We start from the raw sequence: 18664 nt of genomic DNA on the forward strand, positions 1-18664 counted from the left end.
CATTCTTTTCACATTTACGTTCAGTCAAGTGTTTCATTGTGCATTGGTTTGGAATTGCACACAGCTCAAGGTCACTCTGTTTCAAAACCCATCCCGAAGGCATGTGTAAATGACCTGATCTAAAGTGAATTATTTTCATAATGAAAACTGAGTGGAATAAAGCAAATCGGCGTAACCATTTCAAGCCGAAGAGAACCAATTTTACCTTTTGGACACCTCTTATTCTCCTCGGTTAGTCGAGCAAGGCCATAATTGGGTTCTTATCACTGGAGTTCTATGCACATAATTAGGAAGAGCACCATTACTTTCTGAACTTGTGACTCTTGCCAGCTGTTTAGATTGCAACCTGCTGGAAGCCAGCTTACAAGGGTAGGATATACTGACAGTTCCGACTGTCTTCGTGTTTAACTTCCACTGAGTGAGCTTGAGCTAAAGTGCACCCATAATGCTGAAAGCCAAGTTTTTTGAAAGTTGCATATTTAAAAGGATAGCAGTCGCCTACATCGTACATCCATGCCCATAAATATAAATCGTAGCCCTCTAATTCCACAGCAAATGATCCATGATCGGTTTTTCAAGGCTGTCGTGAGAGGAAATGGGTGCACTCACAAAAATTGGATTGGATTCCTGGAGTCACCAAGTGAATCATAATTTTGCTGATCAGGACTTCTTTTTGCAAAAAAACTTCAGTTCAGTTGTGCTTTTAAATATTGCAAGGGACAGATCTAATGGTCTTCATTTGAGTTGATAAGGAAAGAAGAGAGGCAGCCAGAAAGGAGATTGCTGTAGGGTCTCATTAGTTATTGAAGAGAAGGTGCGCAAAGCCATGGCATTTTGTTTATCACAAAGGGAATGTGTGAGAGTTATTCATGACTATGAAATAATCATGCTTTATGGGGTGCTATATGCGCTGCATCGTTCACCGTGGAATTCAGAAGGAATTGGAAGCGAGAATATAGAGAGGTCAAAGAAGCAGAATGCTGTTGTGTGTCATTTTTTTCTGCTGATTTGTCAACTGGATAATGAAATCGGTTGCACTTTTTTCCTTAATTTAAAGAAAATGTACAAGAGAGTATAATTAAGAAGATATAGCCACATTTCCACAGCAACTGGCAGGGCTGTTTGGAAGCCATAACAATGTACCAGCATGGTTTCTTTCGATTTATGACCATCAAGAGCCTAGCCCGATTATAGGGCGACAGATAGCACAATGGGCTAAGTGTTCGGCTGGCGACCGGAAGGTAGCCGGTTCAAATCCCGCTTGGAGTGCATACTGTCGTTGTGTCCTTGGGCAAGACACTTCACCCACCTTTGCCTGTGTGTAATGGAATGTAATTACGGCGGCGGCGCGGGCACACCGCGGCGCCCTGTGTCTCCCTTTCAAGGGAGATGCTAAAAAAAATGCATTTCGTTGTCTCTGTACTGTACACTGACAATGACAATTAAATTGAATCATTTTCATTTCAATCATTTCAATCAATCAATCATTATTCCTCTTTATTATTCTGAGTGTGTACATTTTAGCAACAATTAAATAGAAATTGGGGGCTGAAAACTATATATTATCAACTCCTGCTTGTCCTTATGAAGGTAGCCTCGAGCTGTCACTATGAATCACTAGTGAAAGTACCGCTGGTGCTGTAGGTAAGGAGTTGGGCTAAAATTAAGAAACAATAATGGTGTGTCAATGTATTTTTAATTCAGACAGTATGTGACATGAGATACAATTCTTACAAATTTAAAATTATTTATTCAACTGGTGCTCACTTTTTACGGGATAAATTTCCACTTCTGTGACCCATTTTATGTCCAGGAGTGTAACCTCCCTGAGTAGACAATTAACAAATTCCCTTGTACAAGATACAAGATACATTTATTTGTCGCATGTGCCAGTTGGAGTTCAACATAATGAGTAATAGAGTTCAACATAAAACATCCCCACACAGCAGAATCAAAAATTCCCCCCTGTGAGGGAAGGCACCCAAGTCAGTCATCTTCCTCTGATGTTCAATCGTGGTCTGGCTTCCGGAGCCCTCCGCATTTGCCGCTACGGGCAGCCCGCCACTCAGGCCCGCTCGCCGAGATGTTTGAACTCTGGCGGCTTGGACCTCCAAAATGGCTGCCGCTTCCCACCGGATTCCGCAGCTCCCAAAGTCCCGAGGCTGTGCTGGGCGGAGATGCAAGGCTGGCGGCCCTCGGCAAAGGGCCCTAGGGACTCCGCGATGTTGGTCAGCGCCGCCCATGCTGGGAGCTCCGCGAACCACACCCCTGCGATGTTGGAGCAGTGGGCCCAATGCTCCGGAGCCTCAAACGGCGATCCAAGTAGATATCGCCCGCTCCGCTGTAAATCCAGCACCACACCGCCGCTGCTGAAGCTCTGGTCCGGTACTGGAGGGATGTACTGGAGTATCCCACTAGTGGAAGAAATATCTTCCTTTCAATATCAAAGTACATCTATCGAAACATATGTTGGCTTTCTGTATGCCAGGGGATGCAGGCCAAGTTTATGTAATTTCTCATAATAATCAAACTTCTGGAACCTGGTCCTCTGCGAAAAACAACTCTGAAGTCAGTGAAAAGTTGTTGGCATGAAGAATCCCATTGTGGTGCCATTGAGACACTCTAAATGGTGGAAGAGTGAGGTTATTACTTGGTGGTGAAGAGAACACAATTACAAAATAATTCCACCAACGAGGTTTTTGATCTTACAAAGTTGAACCCCGAGAGATCTTCAGAACCTCGTGGCATAAGAGCACTTTACATGCTTCAAGGCATCAAGACATGCTTTCGTGGTTGTGTTGTGATTTGTATATTTGTGTACACAAACAATAACATGTTATTTATGAGGACACAAGGAACTGCAGATACTGGAATCTTGTAGAACCACACCCCTGCGATGTTGGAGCAGCGGGCCCAACGCTCCGTAATTGGATGTATTGGATAAATGTATTGGATAAATCAGCAGGTCAGGCAGCATCGCTGGAGGACATGGATAGGTGACATTTTGGGTCGCAACCCTTATTCAGCTTGTCTTTCAGCTCAAAGTGTACTATACCTTTCAAAGGTTGTCCGAGGTTGCACTTTTAGATGTGACATTAAATTGCGTCTCTATCAGCTGCAATTTCTCAGAAAGACCTAAGGGTATTATTCAGGGTCTGGAAAAGACAGCAATTTAATCTCCAGTTGTAATGTATCTTATGAATGAACAGGAATCACCACTTGCTGCGATGGTTTATGTGCAGTCAATTGAGAAGTAAAACACTGGGACTCAGTGGAATTGTATCTTTTTGTAAACTTGTAGTTTGGTAGAATGAATAGGGTAGAAAAATAGTGATCAGACTAGGCAGATAGTAGATTATTTTGCACACATAATAAATATCAGTACTGAAGTTATGGCAGCATTTTCATTTGCATAGTTTAGTTTAGAGATACAGCACGGAAACAGGCCCTTCGGCCCAACGGGTCTGCGCCGACCAGCGATCCCCGCACATCAACACTATCCAACATCAACTAGGGACAATTTTTATATTTACGAAGACAATTAACCTACAGACCTGTACGTGTTTGGAGTGTGGGAGGAAACCGAAGATCTCGGAGAAAAACCACACAGATCATGGGGAGAACGTACAAACCCCATACAGACAGCACCCGTAGTCAGGATCAATCCCAGGTCTCCGGTGCTGCATTATGCACTGTAAAGGGCCTGTCCCACTTAGGCGCCTTTTTCGGCGACAGCCAGCGACAGTCAGTGTCGAGGCCTGACGCTGAGAAACGGGCCTCTTATGACAATGTCTTTGACAGGCAGCCACCCAGTCAATGTCAAGCTACGACATGTGACGTCAACCCACGACAACACCCACGACAGCCTACGACGATATAGCCCACAGCCTACAACAACTGAAGTCAACACACTTCAACCCTACGACCCTGACGGCATCAACTGAAGACAGGTGGAGATGTGTGTGAGGCAAAACAAATTATCGTATCGTATTGTAATTAAAACTTTATTTACAATAAATATAACCAGGTTTAACAATGGTGACAGATTGACCAATATCAGGTATTTTAAATATAACGATTCAGCAAAATGTTTCAGTTTGTTTAAAAAATACCATTGAGACATTAGTTGTGCCTGACATAATCACTGTAGCTTCACTATGCTTGGAAGCCTCATTTACCATAAACATCTGAACTGCCATAAGTCACTATGGTGTTGTTATATTATTGTTATGTTTATGGGTCTGTTCAGTCGTCTGATAATAGCGGCGATGAAGCAAAGCCATTCATGAAGATGCTGGTATGTGCTTTCAAGCTTTTGTACCTTCTGCCTAATGGCAGAGAGGAGATCTACAGGTGGGGGAAACATGCACAAGGCAAAGAAGTCGACCAGAGCTGCGACAAAGCTGGCGGCGGAAGACCGCGGAATTGCGGACGCCAGCAGCGGCTGGCGGCACAGGAATCACCCGTAAGGGAACAGCTGTGCCCGACTTCATCCCCGCACCGGCCAGATTAAACACTGCATCTGGGTGGGAAGGCAAGAAGAAAACCAAAAGAGTCGGTGACTGATGAGTCCGACTTTGAGCAGCCGCGAGCGACCGGCGACTGTGAATGCTGGAGCCGGTTGGAGCGGCTTATGGAGCAAAAGCTCCAACATGACAGGCTCCGGGAGATGGAGTCTAGTCACCGTGGGGATATAAAAAACACCCACAGCAGCACCTTACGTAGGGCTGCACAGTGCATCTCTCTCATCAGAGGGGAGTATTGGGGGGTCAATTCTGGGCTGACCCTGAAGAGGGGTTTTGACGAACAAAACTACAAGTGTGCAGGGGGTGCAGGAAGGCAAAACCTACTGGTCATGGTGTCCAAATACATATACATATAGCCAGACCATGATGGACACCACTGCAAAAATACTTGCGACCAGCAAACTGCGCATCCCTGAATGTTCCAGTCGTGGAAATAGCATCTGGAAACATAACAGGACTTAGGAAAGCCCTGGGGCTCATAAAGGCGACAACATTATGAGTTTCTCCAGCTTTTCTGTGTAACCTTCGATTCTCCAGCATCTGCAGTTCCCTCTTAAACACTGTGTACACTCTACTGCGCTATCTCTTCAAGATATGCCTACCTTGAAGAAGTTCTCCTCTTCTCTCCGGAGACAGTTTCACAACCTCCTCTCAGTCTGAAGAAGGGTTTCGGCCCGAAACGTTGCCTATTTCCTTCGCTCCATAGATGCTGCTGCACCCGCTGAGTTTCTCCAGCTTTTCTGTGTAACCTTCGATTCTCCAGCATCTGCAGTTCCCTCTTAAACACTGCTAAAGAACTGATTTCCAAAGGCTACTCCATGGCTAGCATCGACCTAAAAGATGCTTACTATTCAGTGCCTACACGGACTGATCACAAACGTTATTTTTTTAAATTCAACTGGATGGGGCAGCTCTGGCAGTATAGAGCTCTACCAAATACATAATCATATGATCATACTAATTGTGGGCATAACTTTGGAGTTGGCCTAACAAGCTGTAACAGCCACCATACAATTGGGTGAAAACTGTCATCCATCCAGTTAAATCTAAACTAACGCCTACCAACATAATGGATTATTTGGGGTTCACTATTGACAGCTCACATGTCGGTGACTTTACCAAAGGACAAGGCTGCAGTCTTAACTGAGGCCTGTAACAACCCCACTGACATCAGTGAACCGTCTATCAGATTGGTAGCAAGGGTAATTGGCATATAATGTCTGCCTTTCCAGCCACACAATTTGGACCTTTGTATTACCAAAAATCTACAAATGGCAAAAATACAAACACTCAAAGTTAATACTGGTCATTTTGACAGACCAATAAGCAACCAATCAAAGCTTATGGAATTAAAATGGTGGAGGGATAACATTCGGCATTGTTCCAACCCTATCGTTATCAGCAAACCCTTAGTGGTGCTACAAACTGATGCCAGTGCGCTTGGTTGGGGTACTACCAATTTCCATCTCCATCTGTGGAGGTAGATGAAAGGCACAGGAGGCATCATTATCACAGACACTGGGCATAAACTACCTGGAAATGTGGAGTGCGTTCTATGGCCTAAAGTCATACTGCTCTGGGATAAATCACCAGCATGTTAGACTACAGAGTGACAATCTGACTAATACAATTTGGTAATGGTGTATCCAGAGAAATATTGGAATATCAGCTACTTACCTGCCAGGTAATCCAAAATTCAGTGGCAGACATCAGGTCACGCAAATTCAATAAAATAAGACAATCACCAGTTACCAAACTGTGTTTCTTGGGAACCAGACCCTGGGACAGCAGGGACAGATGCTTTTCACTGCATTGAGGGGGCAATTGTTTATCTATGCATTCTCTCCTTTTCTGCATCATCAGTCGGGTATTACGAAAAATACAACAAGACTCAGCGTCTGTTAATTGGTAGTGCCGATTGGCCTACTTAACCATGGTTCACTGTGATACTCAACATGGGTTTTAACCATGCATCACCATCCTGAAACAACCAGATTGTTCCCCGTAACAGGGGAACCCATCCATGTCAAATACAACAGACCTATCAATTTGTAGAGTCTAAAGAAACCTCTACTGTAATTGGGACTGGCGGACCGAACATTGAATATTAGCGGGTCACAGACAGTCCACCAAAAAACTATATCTGGTATACATCAGGAAATGGGAGATATATTGTCACAGAAACAACATCACCTACAGTTTGATAAACATAACGTCGGTTCTCGAATTCCTAGCAGGCCTCCATTATGATGAGGGGCTCAGTTACAGTGCCATTAACTGCGCCAGAAGTGCCCTCTCAACATATCTATGGCGAGGATCAGAGCGTCATTCTGTTGGGACTCACCCCTGGTAACCAAACTTATGAGGGGAATTTTTAATATCAATCCCCCAAGAACCAGGTACTCTCTAAATGGGATATGAGTATTGCCCTAACGTTGCTAAGGAATTGGTCTCCAGCAATAGCTCTGTCCCTGCAAAGACTGACGCACAAAACCGTCATGCTGAAGGCATTGGTCACAGCACTAAGGGTACAGTCGTACATAAGTTAAGGCTGGACTATATGACTTCTTCAACAGGAATATAACGTCTCATATTACGAATTAGTCAAACAGAACAGACCGGGATCATCAGGCCTCAACATAGAATTTAGGGATTACCCAACAGATATCGTCTCTGTATAATAAGACAATTATTGTTCTATATGGAGAACAACAAAAACATCTGAGGCTATGAGATGGCACTACTAATCAGCCACAAACAAAAAAGTGTCAGTTCAAGCTATTTCCAGATGGCTGAAACAGGTTTTAACAACAGCTGGGGTGGATACTAACATATTCAAACCTTATTCCACCAGGGCTGCAACTACATCGGCAGCTATGGAGTTGGATGTACCAATGAACCAAATCCTCGAGACAGCAGGATGGAACAGGGGAAAATGTTCCAACTATTCTACCACAAATCAGTAGTTAAACTGGAACTTTGCAGAGCCAATTTTAAGTTCTGTAATATAAATAGGGGCTATAATTTGTTGTTAACAATTTATCATGGATTTCAATGTTGGATTCATGTCTAAACATGTTAACACAATTCCTCCCACAGTCAATTAAGGCAGATGTGATGCATGGACTCGTTTCCACGGCATGAAATCACAGAGCTTTGAAATCTTCACATAGTCATTCACGTGACTCCGAAGTAAAATAGTGAGATTAAACGAGAACTTACCAGTTCGAAGTTTGATCGTTATTTTATGAGGAGTACGTTGAGGGAATACGTGTCCTCCGCTCCCACCCTTGATCATATACAACTGGTATTTTCTTCTCTAATCTTACTATGTTCAGTCATTACTGTTATCTGTGATTTCACACCGCTGCTTTGAAGAATGACACGCATGCGTCCTGGCGGGGTTCTTCACGTATTCCCTCAACGTACTCCTCATAAAATAACGATCAAACTTCGAACTAGTAAATTCTCGTTTAATCTCACTATTTTGTTGTGCTGAAGCAAAGCATGAATTTCATTGTCCTATCAGGGACACATGACAATAAACTCTCTTGAATCTCTTGAATCTTGAATCTTGAAAACGCACAACTCCACATTCAGGGGCAGTTTCTTCCCAGTTGTAATCAGGTAACTGAATCATCCTACCACAACCAGAGAGCAGTGCAAAACTACCACATACCTCTGTGGTTACCCTCAAACTATCCTTGATCGGACTTTGCTGACTTTACATTGCACTGAACGTTATTCCCTTATCTTGTATCTGTACACTGTAAATGGCTCGATTGTAATCATGTATTATCTTTCTGCTAACTGGATAACAAGCAACAAAGGTTTTTCACTGTACCTCGGTACATGTGACAATATACTATCTAACTGTAAAAGTTGTGAATAGATTTCTTTACTGCTTGCTATCATTTGACTTCAACGCTGTAGACTTGAACTTCTGGGAATGGACCTCGCGATTCATCAATGTTTTCCCGTTGGGGAACACTCGTATCGTCTCGTTTGGCACTAATTCCCCTGCACACTTGCTGATGATGTGATGGCAGTGGCATACTCATTATAAGCTGGCTATAGATTCCTTGAATGTGGACCTACTCAAAGCAATTGCGAAGGATCTCATCTGTTTCCTCAGACCAGCACAGCACGACTTTCTGTATCGTTAGCTCATGCTTTGGGTTACAAGTTAGGCAACTTAACCATTCTGACAAATCCATATGCTTATTAAATATGAATTCATACTAGAATGTCTACATTGCTCTTCAATGTTTAGTGTGTAACTTGTGGGTAAGTGCAGGCTGCTCATACCTACTGGGGCTCTGCTAACAAGGTGCATTACAACCTGAGGAAAAACAGCATAACTCAGTTAAAAGTCTTTAGTTTCCGTGTGTTACTGTACGTGTGCACAGTCCAGAATTTGTTGCCAAATTCACTTCAAAGTGAAGGCCAAAAGTCTAAATCGATAAAGCTGTCAGAATATATGTTATAAAACTGTAATGTATTCTTAAGAACTGATATCGGTATATTATCAAGATATGTTTTCTTATTTGGCCTGTGGTAATCCAAAAATAGGTGAAAAAGATGATTCTGCAAATTTGCCCTTTACCAATGCCAAGCTTCTTCAAGGTTCAAGATGTCAATATAATTTAATAGTAGTCAATATTACTACTACAGCTTATTAATTGACATACATTATATTTATACTGTTAAATTACACATGAATCCATGTATTCTATTTTTTACTAATATTGATATTCAATATTTATGACCTGCTGCTTGTGCACTCAGTGGTAAAAGAGGAGAGAAGAATAATTTTAAGGAGCTATCTACGTAACTACTATAATGTTTTTTTTATCCAGGCACAAATGGTGCTGGATGGGTAATTAAAATAATGACTGATGGTTTCACGCCACATTACATAGAAAAACTATGTGATTTTTAAAGAGAGAAAAAGACTCAGTTAAAAAAGCATCTTTCATGGCCTTGGGACATTCCAGAGTGCGTTGCAGTCAATGAGGCACTTTTGATGTATGGCCTGCTGTAATTTACGGAGCATTGCAGCCAATATTCATGCAGCAAACTCCCACAAAGAGCAATGAGATAATGGGCTAGATTGTGGTGATGGTGGACTTGCAGTTTTCGCTGGTGAATTGCTGGTGCCCATGCCTGTCCATGTTCTGGACTCTCGTACCTGCGCATTGCTATGTGCAAGTGGGGAAGGGCTGGAGTCAAACAGCAGCACACCTGACCTCTTGCTTTGGACCAGACTCATCACAAAGTTCAGGAATATTGTGTAGCAAGATAAGCTAAGGGGCTGCTTCCACTTTGTAATATAAATGGTCCCAGAGCCTCACACCAGCCGTAGCTTATGCCTTGAACGCAGTCCAGCCGTTTGCTGGCATTCAATAATAATATTTGCTTTTAGTTTACCACCACTGCCTCACAGCGTCAGAGACCCTGGTTCGATCCTAACCTTGGGTGCTGTCAGTGAGGAGTTTGCATGTTCTTCCTGTGACTGCACGGGTTTCCCCCAAGTGATCTGGTTTTCTCCCACATCCCAGGACGTGATGGTGTGTAGGTTGTTTGGCCTCTGTAAAATTGCCCCAAGTGTGTAGGGAGTGGATGAGAAAGTGGGATAACATAATCTAGAGTGAGTGGGTGCTCGATAGTTGGCATGGACTTGATGGACTGTAGTCTGAAGAAGGGTCTCGACCCGAAACATCACTCATTCCTTCTATCCAGAGATGCTGCCTGTCCCATTGCATTGTGTCTGTGATGGACTGAAGGGCCTGTTTCAATGCTGTATATCTAAACCAAAACATAATTTGATATGAATCTAAGTAATTAGCTTGAATATGGCTTTAATTGTTTTTATACCTTTAATTTTCTTTTCTTTTTTAAATAATTTGGTTATTATTCGGTTATCTCCAAGTGTCACAGATGTCTTAAAGGCCATTGTATTTATGCATGGCCATTGTATTTATACTTGTGTCCACTTTTCATTTCACTGCACATCTCGTATGTGCATGTGACGAATAAAGTTGACTTGACTTGACCTTGTTCTGCCTTGTGCGATGACCTCAATGACAAGAACAGCAACAGATTAGGAGCTGTGTGTACACAAAATATGTTTGCAATCAGGGGCATCCGATCAGATACAAATGGCTCCAACTATTTAGTGAGCGAATGACCAGTCCTATTGAAAGTAGGTTTGACCATATTGATCAAGAATCATCTTTTTGCTCTTGTTTGAATGAGTCCCATGGGATCTTTTACAAACACGGGAGAGAACAGATTCTTTCAGGCTCCAAATGGTGATGCAAGTCCCCCCTTTTCCATTCTACATGACCATAGATAGGAGGATGTATGCGCTCATATATTATTCACCAGGAAGAGGACTTGAGTTATCAGGAGAAATTGGATAGACTAGGTTTGTTTTCCTTGGAAAAAAGGGGGCTGAGACATGAGAAAGGAAATATGTATAAATTTAAGAGAGGCACTGGCAACATAGATATGCAGTGTCTGTTTCCCATGGTATGAGTGTAGAAAGGTTGTGATTAAGGTGAAAGAGAGGAGATTCAAAGGGGATCTGAGATGTAGATTTTCACACAAAGTATAGTTGGGATTTGGAATGAGCTGCCAGAGGAGATCGTGGATGCAGGAACAGTAACATAATCTAAGAGGCACCTATTTGCATGAGCTGGGCATGGAGAGATAGAGTTTACAGAAGGACTGTTCAAAAGCAGAATAACAGAGGGGATGAATCTGTTCCTGAGTCTTGAGGTGTGCGCTTTTAAGCTTCTGTATCGTCTGTCCGATGAGAGCAGTAGCGAAGTGTGACTTGAACTAACTACTCTTTATTGAAAAACTGGTATTCCGGTTACATCATTAATTTGCTCAAGTTTAAGTCATTAACTGCTGCAGATTGGTCTCATTGATCCATTGAAGCTGTTAAAAACGTTTGCACTGCGGCATTATCGCCTTCTGTCTGGTCACCTGAAGGGCCTTCAACACATTACAAGGATAATTTTGAGTGTCAGTTCCGTGCCACCGGGAAAAGGCATTAAAATTCAAGCCGTAGCAAGAACAAACAGAAAATTGAACTTCAAAAGATGACAAAAATAGACTCCCATTAATTAATATGTCAGCAAAAGGAAAACCTACAGAGAAAAGCGATTAAACTGATCAAAGTGCAGGCACAACAGAAGTGTATCATATGCAAGCAATCAGCAGTCAACAACTCGTCATTTCCAAGCAACCGAATAAAGCTAGGTCATCATCAGATGGATTATCATCTGTAGCTACTGATCCATTCATTGATTCCACCAAGTCACACAAATTCAGAGACTGAAAACAAAATAGAAGGTTCACGTTTTCTGAAAATTGTGTAAAGAAACTGTAAAAGGAAAATAAGTTTTCATCAATTTTTTGTTGACTGAGATCACGTACATGGGACATGGACTATAAGATAGCTGTCACACTTCCAGATGTTGACTAGCATGATAGTCTGGACTTGCATCCACAATTCTCTGCAGTTTCTTGCGGTCTTGGATGGAGCTGTTCCCAAAGATCCCGATAAAATGCTTTCTATGGCATATCTGTAGAAACTGAAGAGAGTTGTTGGGGTCATTCCGAACTTCCCAAGCCTATAAGGAAGTAAAGACATTGGTGTGCTTTCCTGATCATTGCTTTGATACGACAGGTTGCTGGCAATATTTACCCCTGGAAATTTGTAGCTTTCAACCATCTCTGGAGCCATAGTCATGGAGTAATACAGCACAGATGCAAGCCCATTGACTCAACTTATCCATGCTGACCAATATACCCCATCTAAGCCCGTGTTAAGCCCACATCCCTCTAAGCATCTCCTATCCATGTACCTGTCCAGGTGTCTTCTGCATGTCATTATTGCGCCTGTCTCAATTACGTTTATGGCAGCCCACTCCATGCACCCACCTCTTCCCCAGGGTAGGGGAATCAAGGACCAGAGGACATAGGCTAAAGGTGAAGGGGAAAAGATGTAATAGGAATCCGAGGGTGTCATAACTTTTTCACACAAAGGGTGGAGGGTGTATGGAACAAGCTGCCAGAGGAGGTAGTTGAGGCTGGGACTATCCCAACATTTAAGAAATAGTTCGACAGGTACATGGATATGACTGGTTTGGAGGGATATGGACCAAGCGCAGGCAGGTGGGACAAGTGTAGCTGGAACATGTTGGCCGGTTTGGGCAAGTTGGGCTGAAGGGCCTGTTTCCACTCTGTATCACTCCAGGACTCTATGACCTTCCCCAGTGTGATAAAGTTGTCCGTCAGGTCCCTTTTAAAACTTTCCCCCCTCACCTTAAATCTATGCCTTCAATATTTTTATTCTTCTTTTTTGGGAAAAAATTGTTTACATTCAGTTTATCTGTGCCCCTCATTTTTCTTTTAATATACCTCTATTAAATCACCTCTCCTGCATTCTAGAAAATAAAGCCCTAGCCTGCCCAACATCTCCCTTTAACTCACTTCCTGGCAATATTCTCATAAAACCTTTCTTTGCACTCTTTCCAACTGATGTTTTTCCTACAGAGGGGAACTAAAACTGTATACAATAGAACAAAATTGTATGCACTGCTGCACAAAAGATGCTGGAAATATCCATCAATGCCAGCATTTTCAGATTTTTCTTTGGATCTGCAGTTTTGTTTTGGTTTTTGCTTATCAAACAAAATTAGATCTCAAGCCACGTTAGTAAATGACTGAAAGCTTGGTCAGAGAGGTGGTTTTAAGGAATGCCTCAATGGATGAAAGAAATGGAGAAGCAGAAATGAAAGTGTGTCATTTATTCCTTCCCTTTCATAAGTATTTTGCTCAAGGTTGGTGTGCAGATGGCAGCAATGTTTATTTGATTGGCTTTGCTGACCCTTCTATCATTTTAACTTTTAAATCCATTTAAATGGTTTTAAAAATATCTTAAGTATCAGAGAGATAAAGACAGTGAAAGTGTCTTTGATACCAGTGAGCTGAAGGCTGTCAGGATAGATTTGGGGACAGGTCCTAAGGTTGCATTGCTTGAGTCCAGCTCACCACTCTTAGTCCACTATGTCTTGTGGAAGGGATCGGTTCACCTGTACAAAGGATCCTGCTGGTGCAGCTGCAGGTGAAAACTGTCTAAGTATAAAAGTCATAGAGTCTTGCAGCGTGGAAACAGGGCCTTTGGCCCAACTTGCCCACGCCAACCAACATGTCCATCTACACTATTCCCACCTATTGGTATTAGGCCCAGATTCCTCAAAACCTGCCCTATCCATGTACCTGTCTAAATGTTTCTTAAGTGTTGCAATAGTACCTGCCTCATCTACCTCCTCTGGCAGCTGGTTCCATGCACCTATCACCCTTTGTGTGAAAATGTTACCCCTCATATTCCTATTAAATCTTTCACACAGAGAGTGGTGAATCTCTGGAATTCTCTGCCACAGAAGGTAGTTGAGGCCTGTTCAATGGTTATATTTAAGAGCGAGTTAGATGTAGCCCTTGTGGCTAAAGGGATCAGGGGGTATGGAGAGAAGCCAGGTACAGGATACTGAGTTGGATGATCAGCCATGATCACATTGAATGGCGGTGCAGGCTCGATGGGCCGAATGGCCTACTCCTGCACGTATTTTCTATGTTTCTATGTAAATCTTTCTCCCTCATCTTAAACCTCTCCCTCGGGAATCAGAAAACAGTTGCCACTGCAAATAAACCACCGGGGTTCTTTGTTAAATGTAAGGAAAAATTACACTCGGGTAGCAGTTAGCTCATAGAACAGGACTGCACTGGAATGGGCTCGTTGGCTTACAATGTCTGTGCCGAACATGATGCCAAATTAAACTGATTTCATTTGCCTGGACATGATCCATATCCTTCTGTTCCCTGCACTTCCATGTACCGATTTAAAATTCTCTTAAACACAACTTTTGTATCTGCCTTACTACCACCACTGGCAATACGTTCCAGGCCTTCACCTGTGTAAGAAAAACTTGTCCCGCTCATCTCCATTAAACTTTCCTCCTCTCACGTTGAATGTTGTATCTCCATTGAGAGCAGTTTAATGTGTGTAGGAAAGAACTGCAGATGCTGATTCCGCCTGAAGAAGGGTCTCGACCCGAAATGTCACTCATTCCTTCTCTCCAGAGATGCTGCCTATCCTGCTGAGTTACTGAGTTACCCATTTTGTTTCTACCTTTGGGAGCAATTTAACATTTGTACCAGAGAGCTAATGTTGTGGGAGTACTATACAAAGTGAGTACTGGTGATGGGTTGAAGTGAGCACAATTCCGTCCTTTGAATTGCTGCTATATATTTTGGAAAGAACAAGAAACTTCTATGATATATATAAACAAATTCATCTTTGGCAAATCACCTGAGATTTCAAAGATATGGTGGTTTTGAAGAAAACAAAAATCACAATAAGATTTTGTTTCTTGAAGATATTGTTACTAATTGGCCAATAAAATACAACACTGTTATTCACAAACATTCTAATTAATATTATAAATGTTGATATACCCTCCTGTAATGGGACGATCAGAACTGCACACAGTATTCCAAATGAACCTCGGGGCCCATGAAAGTGGCAACATAAATAGACAGGAGTAAAGAAAGTGTATGGTTGCCTTGCCCCCATTTGTCAGGGCATCTAATATAAATGTCCTGAAGTTGTTAGAGATAGGAACAGAATTAGGCCATTCAGCCCATCAAGTTTACTCTGCCATTCAATCATGGCTGATCACGTTGCAGTATTTTGAGACTGGTTTGGCTACATTTGGGATATAATGTGCAGTTCTGATCACCCAATTACAGGAGTGTTTTTTCATGGAAATATATCAACATTTATAATATTGGTGATTTCTCCGTTTTCACTTTTCAAGTAATGAGAGTTCTTGCGTAATGCTAATAAATCTGTACTTTATTTCTCATAGGCCTTTGCAGGAAACTTAAATTCAGATGGAGTGGTGAGGCATGATTTACAACATCCTATTGTTGCACGATACATACGCTTAGTACCACTGGACTGGAATGGCGACGGTCATATTGGCCTTAGAATGGAAGTCTTTGGCTGCCCCTACTGTAAGTATCGATTGTTAATTGCAAATAAAACTGTTGCATTGCTGTATCATGGATTTGAGTTTTTAAATTAGGAATTGTTCTTATGTTTCTCAAGGGAACTAATAATAATTGAATCAAGGAGAGATTGGACAAACTTGGATCTTTTTCTCTGGGGCATCAGAGCTGAAATATGACCCATTAGAAGCATATAAAATAGCGGGGGACACAGAAAGGATAGACAGTTAAGGGCCTATCCCATGAGCATGCGACTCCATGCGGCAAGCGCGACCTAAAGGGCCTGTTCCACGAGCATGTGACTCCATGCGGCAAGCGCGACCTAACGTGGTCGCTTGAGCCGCACGGCCTCGCGGGGCCGGGCCCACTTCGATTGCCGGAGCCGTATGGAGTTCTGCGGATCTGGTCCTGACATCGAGTGGGGCTCCCAAAAACTGACCGTGTTCAAAAATTCTGCGTGGCAACGGCCTGCCGGCTCGCAGCCGCCTCGACGCCGTACGTCACGCATGAACTTCCCGCGGACTTCGCTGGAACTTCATGTCACTCACTCGACATCCGCGCGGCCCCCGCTTCTGGTTTGGTCGCGCTTGCCACATGCAGTCGCATGCTGGTGGGACAAGCCCTTTAGGTCGCGCTTGCCACATGCTCGTGGGACAGGCCCTTTAGTCTTTTTCCAAGGGTAGAAATATCAGAAACTTTATTTACTGCCTTTGGTAGATATCAAAGATTTAGACAATAGACAATGGGTGCAGGAGTAGGCCCTTCGAGCTAGCACCACCATTCAATGTGATCATGGCTGATCATCCCGATTCATTTCCCCGTTTATGACTTCTCCACATATCCCCTGACTCCGCTATCTTTATGAGCCCTATCTAGCTCTCTCTTGAAAGTATCCAGAGAACGGCCTCCACCGCCCTCTGAGGCAGATAATTCACCAGACTCACAACTCTCTGTGAAAAGAAGTGTTTCCTCATCCCCGTTCTAAATGGCTTACCTCTTATTCTTAAACTGTGGCTCCTGGTTCTGGGTTCCCCCAACATCGGGAACATGTTTCCTGAAGCATGTGTTAGAATTTAAATTAAGATTGCATGGGTATTTATTTAATTGACATTTATCTGAATTAGAACCAGAACTTAACATATAGCACAATTTATTTTATAATAGATGTTTGGGACCATGTTTGATAGTAACGTTTAACAGACTTTTAGTTAGGTACATGAATAAGTAGGGAATGGAGAGATAAGGCTCATGTGCAGGCAGAAGAGATTAGTTGTCATAATTTGGCATCAAGTTTGGCATCATGTAATTTTTACAAACTATTTGGCAAATCAAATGATTTGGCATCATGTTTGGCACAGACATGAAGGGCCTGTTTCTGTACTGCACAGATTTATGTTCTTCAGTCATAACCATCAGACTTATTCTAATACTCAAATATTTGACTGCATACTCACACGTGAGGACTTCAGGTTATTGGATGTTTTGTACCCTTCCCACCCTGGGTACAGTCAAAACACTTCAGCACTCAAAAGCAAGGTTGTATTTTCTTAACTAGACACTTTTGTTTGTTTAAACGTATTGTCCTTGTGGCTTAATCACTAATTGCCTTTTATTGCACATGTTTGTGAGAGAATACCTCCTCAACATTTAGTGAACTCAAATAGTCTTTCTGTGTAGATTTCATCAATTTGAGCTAAACATTTCAGAAAAGTTAACTTCTTTTCCCCTCCTGCTCCATTTAAGTTCAGTAATACATAATTAAATGAGCAGTTCCTCTGTATTAGTTTAGTTCAGCGATTCAGCATAGAGTATTTCTTTTCACAGAGTCCATGCCGACCATTGGTCACCCCCCTGTTCGTTCCATGTTATCCCACTTTCGCATCCGATACACTAGGGGAAGTTTACAGAAACCAATGAACATACAAACATGCGTGACGAGGAAATCGGTGTACCTGAAGAAAACCCATGCGGTCACAGGGAGATCATGCACACTCATAGACAACACCCATAGTCAGAATTGAGCAGCTGTGAGGCAGCTGCTCTATCGCTGTGCTACTGTGCCGCACCTAAATTTTAATAATTTTTGAGAAAAAAACAACGAAAGCAAATGATGTATTCTACAACAATTTTCAAAATCTTTGTTGGAACTAGGAATGGAACTTTTCTGAAAAATAGACATTTTGTTGATGTTCTTTTATGCTAGACTAGAAGCAGCTTTATATGTTATTTATGTGTTTGAGTAAATGATCATCTATTCAGAGCTGAGCCATAGAACAGTAAGATTAATCTCACATATCCAAAGACCATTTTTTTAGCCTGTCTCCTTGAAAAGGTTGTTATTAGAAGGCATCTACTTGTAGGTTTAAAAATAGATAGGACTTAGCATAACACATCACTGGCGGGAAATATAATTGCTTCCGAAAGTTTCTAAGTGAGAGGCAGGATGAACAGTGCAAAGGACTATCAATTTACCTGGTTGAGCATATTGGCTCCGACTTTACGTTTAAAGTGTTGGATTCTGTTTGTCAAGAAAGGGAGTCGTAATAAACTCTGCTATTACAGAGGGATCTTTTCTTAAGACCTTTTATATCCAGCAAAGCCAGCAAATAAAGCCAGCCATGCCTGAGTTTAATGAAAACCGGCATTTACACAAAATTCAACCCCCCATCCGAAACAATCATCTGCAGTTGAATAATGTGCTAAGTTCCACTGACATCTTTCAACTTGGTGTCTTCACATGTCTAAAACCAATCAGTTTTACTGTACAATTTAAAGGATCCCAACCTCGTGTCACTGATCCATGTTCTCCAGCGATGCTGCCTGATCCACTATGTTACCCAGCACCTTGTGTCTTTTTAAAAGTACAATTTGTTTCATCTCCTGGTTTAGAAAATTACAACTTAAAAAATAATGCATTTACACTGTCATAAACCCACTTGCTCCACAAGTTGTGTACAGAACATGCTGAAGGAAACCTTTCATTTAACTTTAATTGATTAGATTTACAGATACTTACAGAATTGAGATTAACAAAGTTGGAATGTTAACTC

The 18664-nt window shown here is 42.2% G+C and overlaps 1 protein-coding gene across 2 annotated transcripts in view; it reads left to right on the top strand.

Moving 5' to 3' along the window:
* Window positions 1–18664, top strand: part of LOC129710200 (contactin-associated protein-like 2) — a 1639166-nt gene that overhangs the window by 719815 nt on the left and 900687 nt on the right. For both annotated transcript variants that reach the window (XM_055657015.1, XM_055657024.1), the window contains exon 4: window positions 15473–15620. In XM_055657015.1, coding sequence (XP_055512990.1) covers window positions 15473–15620 — 148 coding nt within the window. The remainder of the gene's footprint in view (window positions 1–15472; window positions 15621–18664) is intronic.

This window comes from Leucoraja erinacea, chromosome 2 (genome assembly GCF_028641065.1).
Source record: "Leucoraja erinacea ecotype New England chromosome 2, Leri_hhj_1, whole genome shotgun sequence".
In the NCBI taxonomy this organism is placed as follows: domain Eukaryota; kingdom Metazoa; phylum Chordata; class Chondrichthyes; order Rajiformes; family Rajidae; genus Leucoraja; species Leucoraja erinaceus.